Source organism: Callorhinus ursinus, unplaced genomic scaffold (genome assembly GCF_003265705.2).
Source record: "Callorhinus ursinus isolate GAN/ISIS: 27379988/994484 unplaced genomic scaffold, GSC_fseal_2.0 scaffold75, whole genome shotgun sequence".
Classification (NCBI taxonomy): Eukaryota; Metazoa; Chordata; class Mammalia; order Carnivora; family Otariidae; genus Callorhinus; species Callorhinus ursinus.
This window is the reverse complement of record NW_027397137.1, coordinates 4,160,088-4,176,001: the sequence shown is the minus strand read 5'-3', so window position 1 is coordinate 4,176,001 and position 15,914 is coordinate 4,160,088. Positions and strand designations below refer to the sequence as shown.

At 46.6% G+C, this 15,914-nt stretch overlaps 1 protein-coding gene across 3 annotated transcripts; it reads right to left on the bottom strand.

Annotated features, from left to right (window-relative positions):
• Positions 1-1,008: 1,008 nt before the first annotated feature.
• On the bottom strand, positions 1,009-12,109 carry NDUFV3 (NADH:ubiquinone oxidoreductase subunit V3). Of its 3 annotated transcripts, none has more exons than XM_025863492.2 (4): positions 11,961-12,109; positions 10,681-10,801; positions 3,391-4,494; positions 1,009-1,239 (listed from the first exon to the last, which is right to left on the bottom strand). In XM_025863492.2, exons 1-4 carry the CDS (start codon positions 12,006-12,008, stop codon positions 1,076-1,078), a joined length of 1,437 nt encoding a protein of 478 aa, XP_025719277.1. In that variant the 5' UTR covers positions 12,009-12,109; the 3' UTR covers positions 1,009-1,075. The 3 variants fall into 3 exon arrangements, with proteins under 3 accessions (XP_025719277.1, XP_025719278.1, XP_025719279.1); XM_025863493.2 differs by having other exon boundaries at positions 3,391-3,751; positions 10,681-10,740; XM_025863494.2 differs by lacking the exon at positions 3,391-4,494.
• Between the last annotated feature and the right edge of the window lie 3,805 nt (positions 12,110-15,914).

Below are 15,914 nucleotides of genomic sequence, written 5' to 3'. Positions count from 1 at the left end.
ACGCAGTAAGACGGAGGCAGATGATCACAACAGTAGTCTTCAATTTCGCTGTTCTTACCGGGACTAACATAAGCAATGCGGGATTACAGAAATGTGAGACGCGATTACAAATACACTATATTGTTTGCTGTAAACGGACTAGAGGTCAAGGACCAGGATTCAAACGAAGTGAGATAATGTAGTTTGGGCACATCAACAGGGGCCGCCGGAGAACAAAGCGGACCATGAAAATGACACGGATTCGAGGAGGGGGCGGGGCTTCCCCCTCCGGCGGAGCTGTGCTGCCCTAACCCGCCCATCTTCCACGTCCGCTCTTGCGGTCGGGGAGTAGCCTCACCTCCACCTCTAACTTTCTCCCAGATGGTTTATTTCGTCCCCACAGGGTGCGAGTGCAGACACACCGCCCGACGCACACCTGAGCCTGTTCACACCACTTACACCCCCAGGCATGTGAGTGACGTTACCATGAGCGTCGGAAGGTCACTCAGCCAACCCAGAATCCCTGTGTAGCCACAATAGCTCAGAGTCTGCGGTGGCCATCTGGGGGCAGAGCTGCTCTACTGGACCCTACGAAACTTTCACCTCCCTAATCCCACCGCTGAAAACTTCCCTGAGTTTACATCTCAAACTTAATTCAGGTGAACAGAAGGACTCTGTTCCTTCTCTAACAATAAAGTGCTATATTTAATGTTCTAATTCCTTTGCAGTACAGTAGTTAAAATTAGTAAAACTCCTAATTTTGCTTTATCAAGAACTAGGCCTACCAAATTAGAAGTTATCATTACATTTCTCAACACCTAGCTGGTGAAGCAGATTAACGTTAAACTGGCCAGGGACACAACACAGTGGGATCACAGTGATGGAAACTGCCTACAATTCTCCGAAGTTATGGATCATGGGAGAAAAATCCTTGTGTACAGATGTTTCTAAATGCATGCTGAATAAACAGATTAGTGTTGTTAATTCACTATTCACGGTAAAAGGGACACCGATTATACACGTCAGGCCTCATGACTGGAGCGGATTTTATTTCTGCTGCCCAGACACTGGAAGGTTTACTCTCTCAAGGGAGCGCTCAGTGGCGAGGTGACTCCCGTCCTGAAGAGGGCTGAGGCATCCTGAACTTGGACAGGTCCAGGTTGAGGTCTAAGAAGGTGTACGGGGTGTAGTCATGGTGCTGGAGGTTCCTGTACGTGGTGTTATCGAATGGCTCGGCAAGGCCAGCGGCTTGAGCAGGCTCTGTAGGGAAAAGCAAGGCCTGTGAGAACACGGGACAGAAAGTGCCTCCGCAGGGCACAGCTCACAGACACCTGCGCACCCAACATTCCTCACACACCCTGCCTGAAATAAACTAATTAGAAAAGCCTGTGAAAGCAAAAGGATCTTCAGAAGCCAAATCAAGGAAAATGTATTCTAAATCACACAGCCTTCACAATGGGGGCAATGGGATGGTTCTTATGATGTGTCCTAATACCTGACTTTGTATACTTTTAGGTCCTGTACTTGGCAGAATTTTGAAAATGCCTATAACAGTTATGAAGGGACTATCAGGTCACTTAAAGATGCAAGAAAAAAAACCCAGATCTATTAGAAATAAACCATTTACAGAAAGCAGGGGCTTTAAGTTAAGCCTGTTAAGTCTCTGGATACAAGAAAATTAGATAGACCCTGTTGTAATAACATAACAACCAACTTAAGGGGAAATGGAAATGAGGTGTATAGTTTTCAACTTTTTCTGAAAAAGTTGTTGGTATACTTTAGATTCAGATTAAAATATACAAAATAGATTTTATTTCTTTTCGTGGACAAAGAATGTTTGGTAATGGTAGAACTAAAAGTGTGTGGTTGAAGCAAAAGAAATGCAGCTCTCCTGCCCCAGGCCAGGCGGTAAGAGGCGCGAGGTGTGGCTTGTGGGGGTAGCGGGAGGAGGGCCGGGTAATGTGCCTGCTGATCCTAGACTTCTGCCACCGGGACTCTCCCAACTTCTACATGGGCTGCACAGAAAATAACCTGAATAGTTTCCCTATTTGAATTCATATCAAAAGCTTTGTTTTTATGTGTTCAGTTGTATTAAACAAAAACGATGTCTTACTCAGACCTGACATCTTCCCAATCTCAAGGAGCAGAGACTCCCAATGCGGGGTAGCGACATCTTCAAAGCAGATACAGGGATGGTGTTAACTGAAGGGAAATGTGGGTTCAAAAAACTTGTATGAAAATCAATCCCGCCAGAGGGCAAGGGGCCAGGCGGCGGGAGCAGGAAGACTCAGGGACACCCGCCAATGGGCTGTGCTCCAGGGCGGTGGTGGCCTTAGCCTCCGAAGGGCATAAGGGATGCGGGCAAAAGAACACGTTCGTGAAAAATTAGAAGCAAACTGTTTTCAAAATGGTTTGCAAGTGAAAACCCTGTCATCATCCTGAAGGTTTGGGCTTTCCTCTCCAGTTCATAGCAGAATGACTGAAGCAGTACAATCAGGAAATGCGGTTCTTGATGTTTTGACCAGTCTGGCAAGCATGGGCACTTTTGCATATTAATGAAAGAGGGAGAAAAACGGAGGGAAGAAAACACATAAATTCTGTCCACATAACCAGTAACCAGTAACAATGATCACGTAACATCAGGCAAGGGGGAGGCTTTAGGAAGACTACGGAGCAAACAGGAAGGGGCCGGGTTTGTTAGTCATGCATTTTACAGGCATTCTGCGGAGCCAGGCTCTGAACCCGGAGCCCGCCCTCCCTGCGTCGCCAGGACCCACCGACTGCAGACGCCCTCCATAACCGTGCACCGCCAGAGGGCAGCATAAAAGGAATAAAATACTAAACGTTTATGACAGCAAAATAGCCCTTCCTAAAAATTCAGTACGGAAAAACAAAGCAGCCCACTGTGTTTTCCGGGTGAATCAGAGAAGGAAACGTCAGCCAGTGGAAATAAGACGGAAGCGGCTCCGGGCTGCCCCTGGTCTCTCCCTGCTCTAATTCCTAACACGTGGATTGCCTCTCACTAAGGACTGTGAAGGCAAGGCTCCGAGCAGCAGCCCTTCAGACCCTCCCAGCAGGGCGAGCACGGCCCAAGGGAGTCACCCGGGACCCCTTCCGCGGAGAAGAGGCTCGGCAGGGTCACAAAACGGACCCGCGGACCGCCTCCAAAGTTAAGGGAGGTGCCGGGGGGCAGAAATGACCCAACGCTCCCGCTTCCCCTGCAGAGTAAGCGGAAAGTGCCCCAGGGGCTGTGCTAAGGTGTGCAGTATTCACAATCCCGACCGCCGGGACGGGCCGGCTTCTACCGCGGGGGCTGACTACCTGGAAGCTTCTGCACACCGCATGGGCCTTCAGCGGCCCGCCACCTGCACAGAAAAGGAGGTTCTCAAGGGAGCACAAGTCAAGCTGTACCCTGTGTGTCATCCGGCTCTTCCAGGCGAGGCGCCGACTCTACAGCCATCTCGTCTTTTCCCTCAAGCTCCAGCCCTGTGGTCTTCTCCTCGAAAACGCCTTCCTTTGGAACAGGACCTGGCTTCAGAGGTCGTCCTGGTACCTGGTCTTCCAAAATCTCTTTAGCCTTCAGGATTCCTCCTGTTACCAGCTTTCCGGAACTTTCCTTGTCAACGGGGGGAAATGCCACCTCTCCACCATGTTCCAATACCTGTTTTTCCAAATGCCTTTCTCTGGTCGCAGGAGGTGAGTGCAGCTGTCCTGCCGCTCTAATTTCTTTGGTTCCTTCAGACAGCTGCACGGGCGCCGGGCTGCCAGCCAGCTGTGTAGACGATACGGATTTTGTATGGTCAGGTAAGACTTGTTTAACTTTAAGTGGCATTTGACTTCCTTTATCTTTTTCACTTGATCTAAATATTTTCTCCATTTGTTTTTCCTTGACATTTTGCTTCATAAACTCTTTATCTGCTTGTAACTTGGGTGTTCTGGTTTTTGGTTTAGTGTCTTTTCTGTCCTCTAATGGCTTCACAGTGGGCCCTTTCTTCTTTGCCTGGCGGGGTCTCTCTGGAGGGCTGAGGTCTGGCTGTCCCTGCCGTGACTGGGTCTTCTCTTTGGCTGAGGTTGCAATTTTGGAGGCTCTGTTTTCAAGGGAACGGGAGGCCTGCGGTTTGGGAAGCCCTCCTTTGCCCTTGCTCATCATCTGAGGATCAACCTTGGAGGCGCCACCCTCCTCATCAGACTCTGAGTCGGAGGAGCTAGATGAACAGGATGATGAATCGTCTGTCCCTCCCCTGTTCTCCTGAAGAGCTTCTGAATCCGAACCCTGTTTTCTGAATGGAGGCAGAACTTTCTGAGGAAACTCTACCAAAGTCTTTCTTGACAAAAACTCTGGAACCCCTTCATCTGTGAATAGCATGCTATCATCGGGACTGGGGCGAGGGCTAGCTACCATCCCGCCCTGATTCACAACTGATGGGTAAGAACTGGGTGAAGACAAGTTTTTGGACAATTCAGCTGCTGTTGGGGTGGCTAGTAGCTTGCCCCTCTCCTTTGGTTCCACTACATCTAGGAAATGGCATAAAGAGGAATATTATTTTCAATATTTTGTAAAACAATCTAAATTCATCAGTAAGTCACAGACATTTCATTACTAACAGCTTGTTATTATATCTTCAATGTAATTATCCTAAGAAATGTTCCACGGGAATGCATTCTTAGGTCAAAGCCAAGCCACATGACAAGAGAACAGTAAGAAATGTATGTTTTTCTTTGCAGCTGAAAAGTTTAAAAACAGGGATTTTTACCAACAGAAGTAACAAACTTGTCTCCACTTTTCACAATGAGAGCTTCTTTTGATCATTTTTAAACTACTATTTCATCCAAATTTCAAACGGTTAAACTATAAGATATTTCCAAATGACTACTGCAGGTTTTAGAAATGTGTAATTTCTTGGGGTGCCTGGATGGCTCAGTTGGTTAAGCGACTATCTTTGGCTCAGGTCATGATCCCGGAGTCCTGGGATCAAGTCCCACATTGGGTAGCCTGTTTCTCCCTCTGACCCTCTTCCCCTCTCATGCAGTTTCTCACTCTCTTTCAAATAAATAAATAAAATCTTTAAAAAAAATGTGTAATTTCTTAAATCTTTAAAAAATTGATGCTTCTCAAATATTAAGAAAGTCATCCATACCGGATGAGCCTGAACTTTCTGAACAAAACAGCAGAGCAGAACAGGGACAAGAGCCTGGTTTGCATCATTTGGGTGTGTGCATGCATGTGTGTGAGCACTGGGGGGGTCATGGGGTGGGAAGAATTTCATTCAAATGAACGTGCCCCATGGGGAAGAGAAGTCCTTCAAAATCACAAGTCATTTGGGGACTTCTTTAGCCAGAGAAACTATTACATGACCAAAAAAGTCTAAAATAACTTGATGTGTATATCATTGGAAACAACAGGTTTTAAGCTGAAAAAAAAAAAAGAATAATTGCTAATATAAAACCCTTGCATTTTGTAGAGTCAATTATTAAAAAAATAAAACTGCATAGTACATTGATTAGAACCAACTTCATTCAATTTTCTCAGGTGGTAAATCTTTTCTAACCATACAGATTTGAGGAAAAATATAAGACAAGTGTTTCTAAGTTAAAATTACTTTCCAAATCTAAAGCAAATCTTAAAAATACATTACAGATGAGCAAACTCCAAATGCAGAGTCTATTTTCAAGTGTAGGAGTGTATTTGATACTGAAGAGATTTCAATCCTACTTCTCTCAAGTGGAAAAAATGTATTCCTAACTTCACTGTCTTACCAGTATCCACAACAGGTTCTCACTGTTTTCTGAGCTCAGGGACCTGCACGTGACAGAATGACAGGAAATGATCACAGAAAATGGAGGAGTAACCACAAATCAGAAATGGGCCACAGAGAGGAAAATGGGCAGTGTGAAAGGGCAGGACGGCACAGCCAGAGCAGAGTGACTGTTCACACCTACCACCTGCACCACCACCTCCACCATCACCTCCCCCTCCGCCATCATCTCCCCCAGCACCAGCAGCGCCAGCAGCACTACCTCCTCCATGCCACGTCTGAGGCTGTGGTCACCTACCAGCCCAGAATCTGCATTCTGAATGCCGAGCAGGTGTTGATGCAGCTCTCAGAACTCACACAGAACTCCAGGATCATATTAAACATAAAAATGAGGCAAAGGAGTGTACATGCACTTGAACTTTCTCTCTCTCCAAACTCTACCTGAATCAGCTCAGAAACTCCTAGTGGCCCCAACACCCCCCAGCCTGCTCACCTCTATCATTCATCCATGTTTAATGTGGAATCTAAATTTTCCAAGTATGAAAAATTAAGTTAAAATAAGGCGCATCTTAGACAGGCTGCTTTGAATAGAAAAGTTACAATGCCTGAATCTTCCCAAATATGTTGTGGAGATTTAAAAAACTGCAAATAAGTTATCAAAATCACATTATAGGTTGGTTTATCATCTACTGAAAATGGAAAGAAAATTTCAAATGGGATCAACAGTGATATCATTTAGAAATTCTGTTTGAAAAGGAAATTTCTATTATATGAAATAAGAATGTTTTAAGGTTTTTTATTCATGCTAAATTATTGGAAGAATTTCACAGAAAGGCTAGTAGACTAAAACCGAGTAATGCATTTTGCCTTTTTTTTAGATTTTATTTATTTATTTGACAGAGACACAGCGAGAGAGGGAACACAAGCAGGGGGAGTGGGAGAGGGAGAAGCAGGCTTCCCGCAGAGCAGGGAGCCCGATGCAGGGCTCGATCCCAGGACCCTGGGATCATAACCCGAGCCGAAGGCAAACGCTAAACGACTGAGCCACCCAGGTGCTCCGCATTTTATTTTTTTTAAAAAAATATTTTATTTATTTGAGAGAGCAAGAGAGCATGAGCTGGGGGGAGGGGCAGAGGGAAAGGGAGAAGCAGACTCCCGCTGAGCAAGGAGCCTGATGTGGGGACTTGATCCCAGGACCCCGAAATCATGACCTGAGCGGAAGGCAGATGCTTCACCGACTGAGCCACCCAGGTGCCCCTGCATTTTGCTTTTTAATGACAGCCAATTTCTGACCTTCTGCAGCCCAGACCCAGTGTCCTCTTTGTGACTCAGAAGGAAGTTGCCGCAATGATCTGGAGCTGCCACTAGTAACCGCTGTTCCAGAGTCTGCGCCCAACCATGCAGCGCAGAATGAGGTCACCCGAAAACAGCCCTCTCATGTAGAGGAACGAGGGCTCTCACTTTATGACCCTACTGGTTTGTTTACATGAAGTCTCTTCTATCTAGAGGCAGGGTGCCCATACACTCTGTTTTAGTTTGATGCTGACCTTCCTTGAAAATCGTATGAAAGCACAACGCTACTTAAATAAGTCTAGCCGCGGAGGCCTGTCTCACAGCACAAGCCGGGGACTTTTGTGGACTGTTTCTACTCTGTCAGAGATCATATAAATGACCATAACAGCCTACGCACAATAAAGGCCTACAAACTCTAGTAACAACACCGAGAGAAGTCCTACTGCTTCTCTATCTCCTCTCAAAACAGAACTTAACATTTCCCCAATCTCTTTTCTGCTCAGTTGAAAAGTGAGGGCATGACCTTCAAGTTTTTAGTGGTCTCCCTATCAAAGCTTTTTTTTTTTTTTTTAAGATTTTATTTTTAAGTATAACCTCTACACCGAATGTGAGGCTTGAACTTACAAGCCCGAGATGAAGAGTCGTGTGCTCCCTGACTGAGCCAGCCGAGCACCCCTAGTGGTCTCCTTATTAAAGCAAAAATGACTATTGGTGTTTGAAATGGATTAGCCACCTTAGAATTCTTCCGTATCTTCTCACTGGGTCACAAAACTAATCTTGGAAACAAAGCATATTCAAAAACAAACGCACATTTGACAACATGAAGGAATCAGTTACTCAAATTTTATATGCTAATTAAAACTTTTTTTTAGATGTACAGGGCTATAAAGTTTGTTGTTGTTTTTTTTAATGAATACATGAGAATCTAGATTTTTTTCAGAGGCAAGACAGCACAGTGATTAAAACCACAGACAGTGAGGCCTTACTACCTGGGTTCATGACCAGCTCCGCTGCAGACATATGTGTGACCCTGAGCAGCTCACGGCTCTCTTCCCTCTATTTTTTCATCTACGTTGCAGGGATACTACTAGCATCGACTCAGGGGGTTGTGAGGACCAGACAAGAGACTATATGGAGTGCTTGGAACAGTGGCTGGCACCGTTGGTTAGGATTAAATACAAAGAATCCCTATTTCCAGAGATTCCTCACTTTTCAAACTGAAATAAGGACTTGAAATGGATAATTAACTTTGGCTTCCTGACAGATTCTTTAAAAAGCGACACAGAAGTTATTTAGTCAATGATTTAATACTGATTGTGGCAGAACTCAGCCCAGTGCCTGGATTCAAAGGAACATCAAAGCCAGGGAACCAGGTGGTTCTGCGGGAGGGGGGACCTACCAGGAGACCCTGGACTCATATCTGCACTGGTGGGTCCCCTCAGGAAGGAAGCATGTGCCACAAGAAGCTGGAGCTCCAGACAGAATGAGGCAGAAGGCGTTCTGTAATACCCGGGTCCTGACTCTGAGGCAGACCCTTTGACTAGAGATGGGACCCCAAGGATGAGTGCTTAGGGACCGGTCTGCACGCAGGCAACTTCTGTTAGAGCTTGGACAGGGGTTTAAGCTGGCAATGTGCCACTAGCAGGCAAAAAGCATTTGTGCATCTGACACTCAACTGATCTTTTAAGTACTGACACTTCGGATAGACATGGAGACCTGCACACGTCAATTTAGAAGCATCTTCATACACGGATTAAAATTATTATTATTTTTTTATAATGATAGTTTTTGTCTTTTTTTTTTAAAGATTTTATTTATTTATTTGACACGGAGAGAGAGAGAGACAGTGAGAGAGGGAACACAAGCAGGGGGAGTGGGAGAGGGAGAAGCAGGCTTCCTGCCGAGCAGAGAGCCCGATGTGGGGCTCAATCTCAGGATCCTGGGATCATGACCTGACCTTAAGGCAGCCGCTTAACGACTGAGCCACGCAGGCGCCCCTAAAATTATTTTTAAATTATGGGATACAAATGTAATGTGCATTAGAGACAGTGTGGTTCTGGATCCTGTCTTCCCACCTGGAAGCACTCTATGATGGACACAGCATGCACGCGCATCTCTCGCTGGCCCCACTCTGGCAGGGAGGTGCTGCGTCCAGGGGCGGAAACGACACAGGTCCAAGCCCAACTCCCAGCTCAGTGCACCCTTCTCATAACTGCACCCAGAACTGTCCCATGACCCAGCACCCCGTTCCACTCACATATCCATTAGTTCAGTGTCATAAACCCGGGAGGTAGGAGTGCAGACACAAGACTAAAGTTCACCAAAGGCAGCGGTAACGTCAGTAATGAGAGGCAACTAATCATCAGTAAACACTGAAAGAATGTCAAAAACGTGCCAGGCATAATGCAGAATTGAACTGACATTCTGGCTGTAAACGTTTTTTTAGGAGTGATCATGGCCTTCTGGTTTCATTAAAAAAAAAAAAAGAAAAAGAAAAAGAAAGAAAGAACACTGGATTTAAAACTGGACTGAGTTAAACAGAGTTCGCCTGAGCTGAATTCAGGCCTTCAGGCAACGAGCCACCATCAGGAAGGGGTGTTTCCGCAATCGATGGGGCATGAAAGGCAGTCAGGGGCTAGCACACTCAACAGGGCCAATATTTTAAATGCTACCGATGGTTTTGTGTGCACTCCAAGGAGGGATAAAACAAAAAATATCTCAGCACTTTCAAATATTCAAACTGAGGAAATGGTAAATGATGAAAATAAGACAAACTCAAATTATCATTCTGAACCACACATAAAAGTCAAGGGTTTGCAGAGACTGTACATACACATCTTTCATTTTTTTATTTTTTTTAAGATTTTGAGTAATCTCTACACCCAATGTGGGGCTCAAACTCACAACCTGGAGATGGAGAGTCGCATGCTCCAGGGACTGAGCCAGCCAGATGCCCCTATAATCAGTTATTAGTAATGAACAGGGAGTAGAAAATAAAATTCCCAAAAGTATTTAAAATATACTGTCGCACTTTCTATTTTCCTTCCACAAGGATATGCTACATTGGTATTCAGGAGGGAAAAAAAAGTAAAAACCAGCAATAACAATCAAAATGACTATGAAAAGAGCTGGAAACAGATCAGACATCATGCTTCATCAAAGTAAGTTGTAATGGAGAACGGTGCCTGCCCTTAACTCCCTCTCCACGGTCATAAAAAGATGCCTGCAACTCTGGACCATGGCCAACCAAAGTCTGGGAAGCCACATATGAGTTTCAGAGACACTGAGAAAAGCCACAACTGGGGGAAGAAAAGCAAGGTGGGGTTCAGAGCTACCACGGGAGTGTGGGATCTGTACTTGGGCCCTCTAAACGCCCCCGCCTTTGCACTCTGCATCCCCTTGCTGCGTGTTAGAGTATGGCACTTAGAAAACACAAGCAGAACTGGTTCAGGGCTAAATATTGAGTCAAAAGGCTGTTACACGACTGATATGTTTGGTCTAAAATCCATCACAGATCTTATGTCTATAATCTGGACACTGCTGGAAATGAAGAATTAAATTACGTAGTTAGTAAAACTTTTCATGCTTGGAAAGCACACTGATTTATCTGCTTTGCATTCTCTTTCCCTTATGACTATCATTAAAATCTTACTTTTTGGTGGACTTTGCCTCTTGGAATTCGGTGGCAGTCCCTTTTCACTCTTCCCTGATTCTGCAGAAAGAGAAACCGTGGAAGCAAGTCCTCGAAACACTCGTGCTTCTAGGAGCATAGTCTGACAGAAGAATTAACAAATATGGACATTTTAGAGTAATGCCATTTAGAAGCTGTTACAACACAGAAATACTATGTGTTATTACTAAGCATTCATATGGTATATTTCTCATAGTTATTACAATTTCCCTAACATATGTGTTATGGAAATTTTGGAAAATACAAAAAAAGCTGCAAAAAAACCCCCACAGGACAGTCATTATTAACCATGTAACTCCAAGAAAAGTCAAAACAGAGCTTCTCCCGTGCACACTTTTTGTAGTCCCCAATTACCTATTAAACAAAAAATACTCTATTTTTTTTTTTGTAAAATGTTTTCCTATGCTTAGAACGCTAAGTAGAAGAAATACTATTTGGCTGTTAATAATGATGTAGACGAATAGTAACTGCTTCTGAACTGTTTATATCGTAAGTGGCAAACACCTTATAAACTGATAATTCAGTTAGCATGTATTTACTAACAGCTGCTGTGTGCTGAGCACTTTTCTAGAAGCTGGATAAAGAACAGAGGTGCCTCTCCTATGTATGTGAAGGTAAAAATATGTTTTCTATGTTTATGACTGCAAGTACGTGTCTACGTGTACCCACGAGAGCTGAAACAAACATCTGGAAGCAGGTATTTCAAGGACTAAATCGTGGACTCTCTGAAACAGATAACCCCCAACTATCTATACTCTCCTTTGCAATGAACAGTTAGTGCTTTTGTAATAAGAGCCGTTTAAAATTTTAGTTAAGTGGCCTTACATTTTTTTCTATTTGGAAAAAGCAAGCCCTTCTTCCTTCCTCTTTTCACAGACGGGGTAATGTAAGCTGACTTCCCAGGGGCTGCCCGGTAGGTCACCAGGCGAACCCGGTACCTGAACGTTCCCTCCTCTCCCGGCTAAACAAGAGGTGAAGACGCTGTCCTTAGCGCTTCTGACAGCTGGGAGCCCTCGCACCTGCCCTGTGGCCCCGGCCCCGCGCGCCTGGCGCTCCCCAGGTGGTCGGGGTCCGCCAAGGGGCTGTGGCCGGGCTCAGTGCCCGCTCGCCGGCCCCCCAGGCCCGCCCCACGGCCACTTGCTCCGGCCCGGGGTCCTCTCCTGCACCCGGGAGGCGGGTCAACGGCCGGAGATGGCCCTGGCCCTGCGCGGCCTCCCCCCGCCGGCCCGGCTCCCGTTTACCTTCAGCGCCCCGGACCGTCCTTGCCCCCGCAGAAGCGAGGCCGCCATGACGGTGACACGGGGGAACGCCGGGCGAGGGCCGGACGGGCCGGAGGTCGCACCCGGACTGACGCCACCGCCGCGCGCGCTCCACCGCCGAGCTTCCGCCCCTGGGCCGAGGGCACCAATCACAGGCAGGCACGGGGGCGGGGCGGCGCGGGACAGAGGCAGGGTTCTGCGGGCGCATCCCAGCCGCCTCCGGGCTTCCAGCTCGGCGCCCCAGGCCACGCCCCCAGGTGGAGCTGCCAATCAGCGGCGGGGCGGTTCTCGCCCGAGCAGCCGCGGGGCTGGCTGCGCGCGTGGCGGTCGGAGCGAACTTGCGGTGTCGTTGTCTGCGGAGGGCGGGCGCGACGTTTGCCAGTGTCTCTTCCCCAGGTGCACAGACTTCAGACCGGGCCCTGGCGATCTCTGGCCCTGACCCAAAGTCGTCGGTTTGGTGGCCCCGCGGCACGTTAGGTGCGGGCCTCAGCGCTCGTCCGGCCTCTCTCGGCTGCCACTGGGCGGCGTCAGGTCGGACCCATCCTGCGATGCGCACGGTCAGCAGCGGTCACCGGGGTTCATTGCCCATCCTGCAGGCCACCTCGGGCGGGACCGTGGGCACACCTTGAGCCCATGACAGCCCCAGTGCCGGAGCTAGGCGTGTCAGAAATGCAAGCTTTATTTTACCTGAATGTTTATGGCTTGCAGTGCAAAGACTTCCCCCAAAGTAAGGCGTAATAGCGGAGCAGGCGTAGTTACTGACCCCTCGCTCCGTTATTGATCGTGTCCCCCTACCCCCACTCCTGCCTTGTCCAGTGCTTCCTAGAAGATGAACGTGCCCGCTCCTCTGACTCCACTCGGGCTAAGTGACTTATTCGGGTGGCAAGATAAATGGGCAAAAACAGGTCCCCCCAGACCCTTATCAAAGGGGACTCTGGAGCCCTGTGAATGCAATGCGCCCTGCCACCAGTCATGCAGGGAGGCAGAGGGACAATCTGAGGTCTTAGGATAATAATGAGAAAGTGGTCCTTGGTCTCTGCAGGAGAAGGGAAAACCTTGATAACAGAATTATCCTTTAAATTGTTTTTTATTTATTTGAGAGAGAGAGAACAAGTGGGGGGGGGGAGCAGAAGGAGAGGGAGAAGCAGGCTCCCCGTTGAGCAGGGAGCCAGACACAGGGCTCTGTCCCAGGACCCTGGAATCATGACCTGAGCAGAAGGCAGACACTTAACCCAGTGAGCCACCCAGGTGCCCCAACAGAATTATCCTTTACTCAAACCAAATTCACTCTGTTGTCTCCAGTGGAAAGTTCAGGCTTGCGTTGTGAAGCCTCAAGAATAAAATGTCAGCTTCAAGAATAAAACGAAGAGGCCAACCCCATTAGGACCAGTGTGGTCACCAGCCAGAGTGGCTCGAGGAGAGGGCACATAGGTTGAGGGGAGCCCTGGAGAAGAGACACAGTGAGTGGGGGTAGCCATGCTGGCGGTTTTCAAAGAAGCAACACGACTGTGTGTGAAGGTAACTGTGGCAACAAGGTGGAAGACCGCTGTCTGAGCCTGGAGGGAGCAGGACCTACTAGGAAGCTAATGTACTGAGGTAGGGCAGTCGAGGTGGTCCTACACTACATTAGAACAAAGGGAACAGAAAGAACAGGGCTAAGTGCAAGAGGCAAATATAAGGTTTTGCAGAAAAATCAAAGAGGCAGAGGCCACAGAGAGGGTCCCTGTTTTCATGAGTATTTGTGGAGAGGGGAGTAGATTGTGTTTTCTAATCAGGCGGAAAACTGTAGACTAGATTTCATTTCTCCTGCACCCATCACCTTGCCAAGCAAGTACTAACTCAGCAGTTTTTAGACAAGAACCTCAAAAACTTATGTTGGCCTATATTTCCTTATTAATCACATAAAGGTCTATCTAAATTACTCCAGATCCCCCTTCAGTCTCCTAAGGGCAAAATGCACTTCTTTTCAAGATAACTAGAAAATGGAGCATCACTTGGACCCAACCCTGAACTCAGAGGTGTTTAGGCCAAAAAGGAAAATAAAAATATTCAGGTTCCCGCCGTCTTCACACATGCCCTAACTCTGCATTCTTGTCTAAGACATACATTCCTTTTAAGCCCCAAAGGAAATGTATTATGCCATTTTTCTAAGTAAATTAATACAACTTAATTATGTATTTCAAATGAAGCATGGTTTTTTTCCTTTTTGTTTTTTCACAAAGCTTTCAATAACACTGTGGTTTTAAAATGTTGTTTTAAAGATTTATTTGTTTATTTTAGAGAGAGAGAGCATGAGTGGGAAGGGCAGAGGGAGTGGGAGAGAGATTCTCAAGCCAACTCCGTGCTGAGCACAGAGCTCAAATTGGGGCTCAATCACTGAGATCATGACCTGAGCCAAAACCAAGAGTCAGATGCTTAACTGACTGAGCCACCCAGGTGCCCCTAAATACTGTTTAGGACAGCCATATATAGTATGCTTTACTCTTTTTTTTTTTTAAAGATTTAATTTATTTATTTGACAGAGAGAGACAAAGTGAGAGAGGGAACACAAGCAGGGAGAGCGGGAGAGGGAGAAGCAGGCTTCCCGCTGAGCAGGGAGCCCGATGTGGGGCTTGATCCCAGGACCCTTGGATCATGACCTGAGCCGAAGGCAGATGCTTAACAACTCAGCCACCCATGCGCCCCAGTATGCTTTACTCTTAGTAAGATAATTTTCTTTTTAATAAGAGAGAATAAAAACAGGTAGCTAGCTCAGGGGGTGCCTGGGTGGCACAGTGGGCTAAGCATCCGACTCCTCGTTTCTGCTTGGGTCATGATCTTGCCATCAAGGGATCAAGCCCCTAGTCAGGCTCCATGCTCAACAAGGAGTCTGCTTTGGGTTCCCTCTCCCTCCTCCTCTCCTTCTCCCCCTGCTCATGCGCAGGCTCGCTCTCTCTCTCTCTCTCTCTCGTAAATAAATAAATAAATATATTTAAGAAAAAAACAGCTCGGCAAATAGGAAATTTAAAAGCTTTTTTTTTTTTTGTCAAGATAAAATAAGGAAAGTTAAAGTGAAATTGAATATGTCTAAGCTAGGTTTTTTTATTATTATTATTTTATTTGTTTGTTTTTTAAGTAGGCTTCATGTCCAGCACGGAGCCCAGTGCTGGGCTTGAGCTCACGACTCTGAGATCAAGACCTGAATTGAGATCAAGGGTCACACTTAACTGACTGAGCCACCTAGGCACCCCTAAATTATATATATATATATTTTTAAGATTTATTTGAGAGAGAGAGTGTGCAGGGGGAGGGGTAGAGAGAGGAGGCCGAAGCAGACTCCCTGCTGAGCATGAAGCCTGACTTGGGGTTCTGTTGCACAACTCTGAGACCATGACCTGAGCAGAAATCAAGAGTCAGATGCTCAACTGGCTGAGCCACCCAGGAGCCTCTAAACTATCTTTTAAAACACAGAGAGTGACTTCTGTCTCTGGGAGTATCTGGCCACTAGATATTATGAAAAAATGCTGGGCTACAGAGTATTTCGCAATGCTGGGTAAAATATCACAAGCATAATTTCAAATGATCGGTTCTGTTCGCATGTCCAGATCTGTGCTCTTGTCCATGATTGCTGTGTCATGATGGTCTTGAAGCTCATGAGTTTCTGGGCCCTTATCTGTGGGAATTCCCAAGCCCTGGGGTCAGTGTGCATTCCTCCTGAATTGATTTGGTGTTTGTGTCCACCAGGCTCTTTTCAGTGCTGCCTATCTTGGTCTAGTGTGATCATTTTTTTCATCGTTTGGAATGTGCTGGACCACAGGAAGTGTGTGTTTCCAGGGACTAAAACACAAGCAAGAAACCACAAGAAGTCACATTGCCCTGGGAGCATTTGCTGATCTCAGTAAGTTAAAGTCTTGGTTTAACTGATGTCAAGACGACTTTGGAGCCATGAGCACTGGG

Excerpts from the sequence above, each read along its gene's own strand:
- NDUFV3 (XM_025863492.2), bottom strand. The coding sequence starts at position 12,008 with ATGGCGGCCTCGCTTCTGCGGGGGCAAGGACGGTCCGGGGCGCTGAAG. Across the intron at positions 10,802-11,960 it reads GACGGTCCGGGGCGCTGAAG|ACTATGCTCCTAGAAGCACG; the intron begins GTAAACGGGAGC and ends TTCTTCTGTCAG. Across the intron at positions 4,495-10,680 it reads GAGGCAAAGTCCACCAAAAA|ATGTAGTGGAACCAAAGGAG; the intron begins GTAAGATTTTAA and ends GCCATTTCCTAG.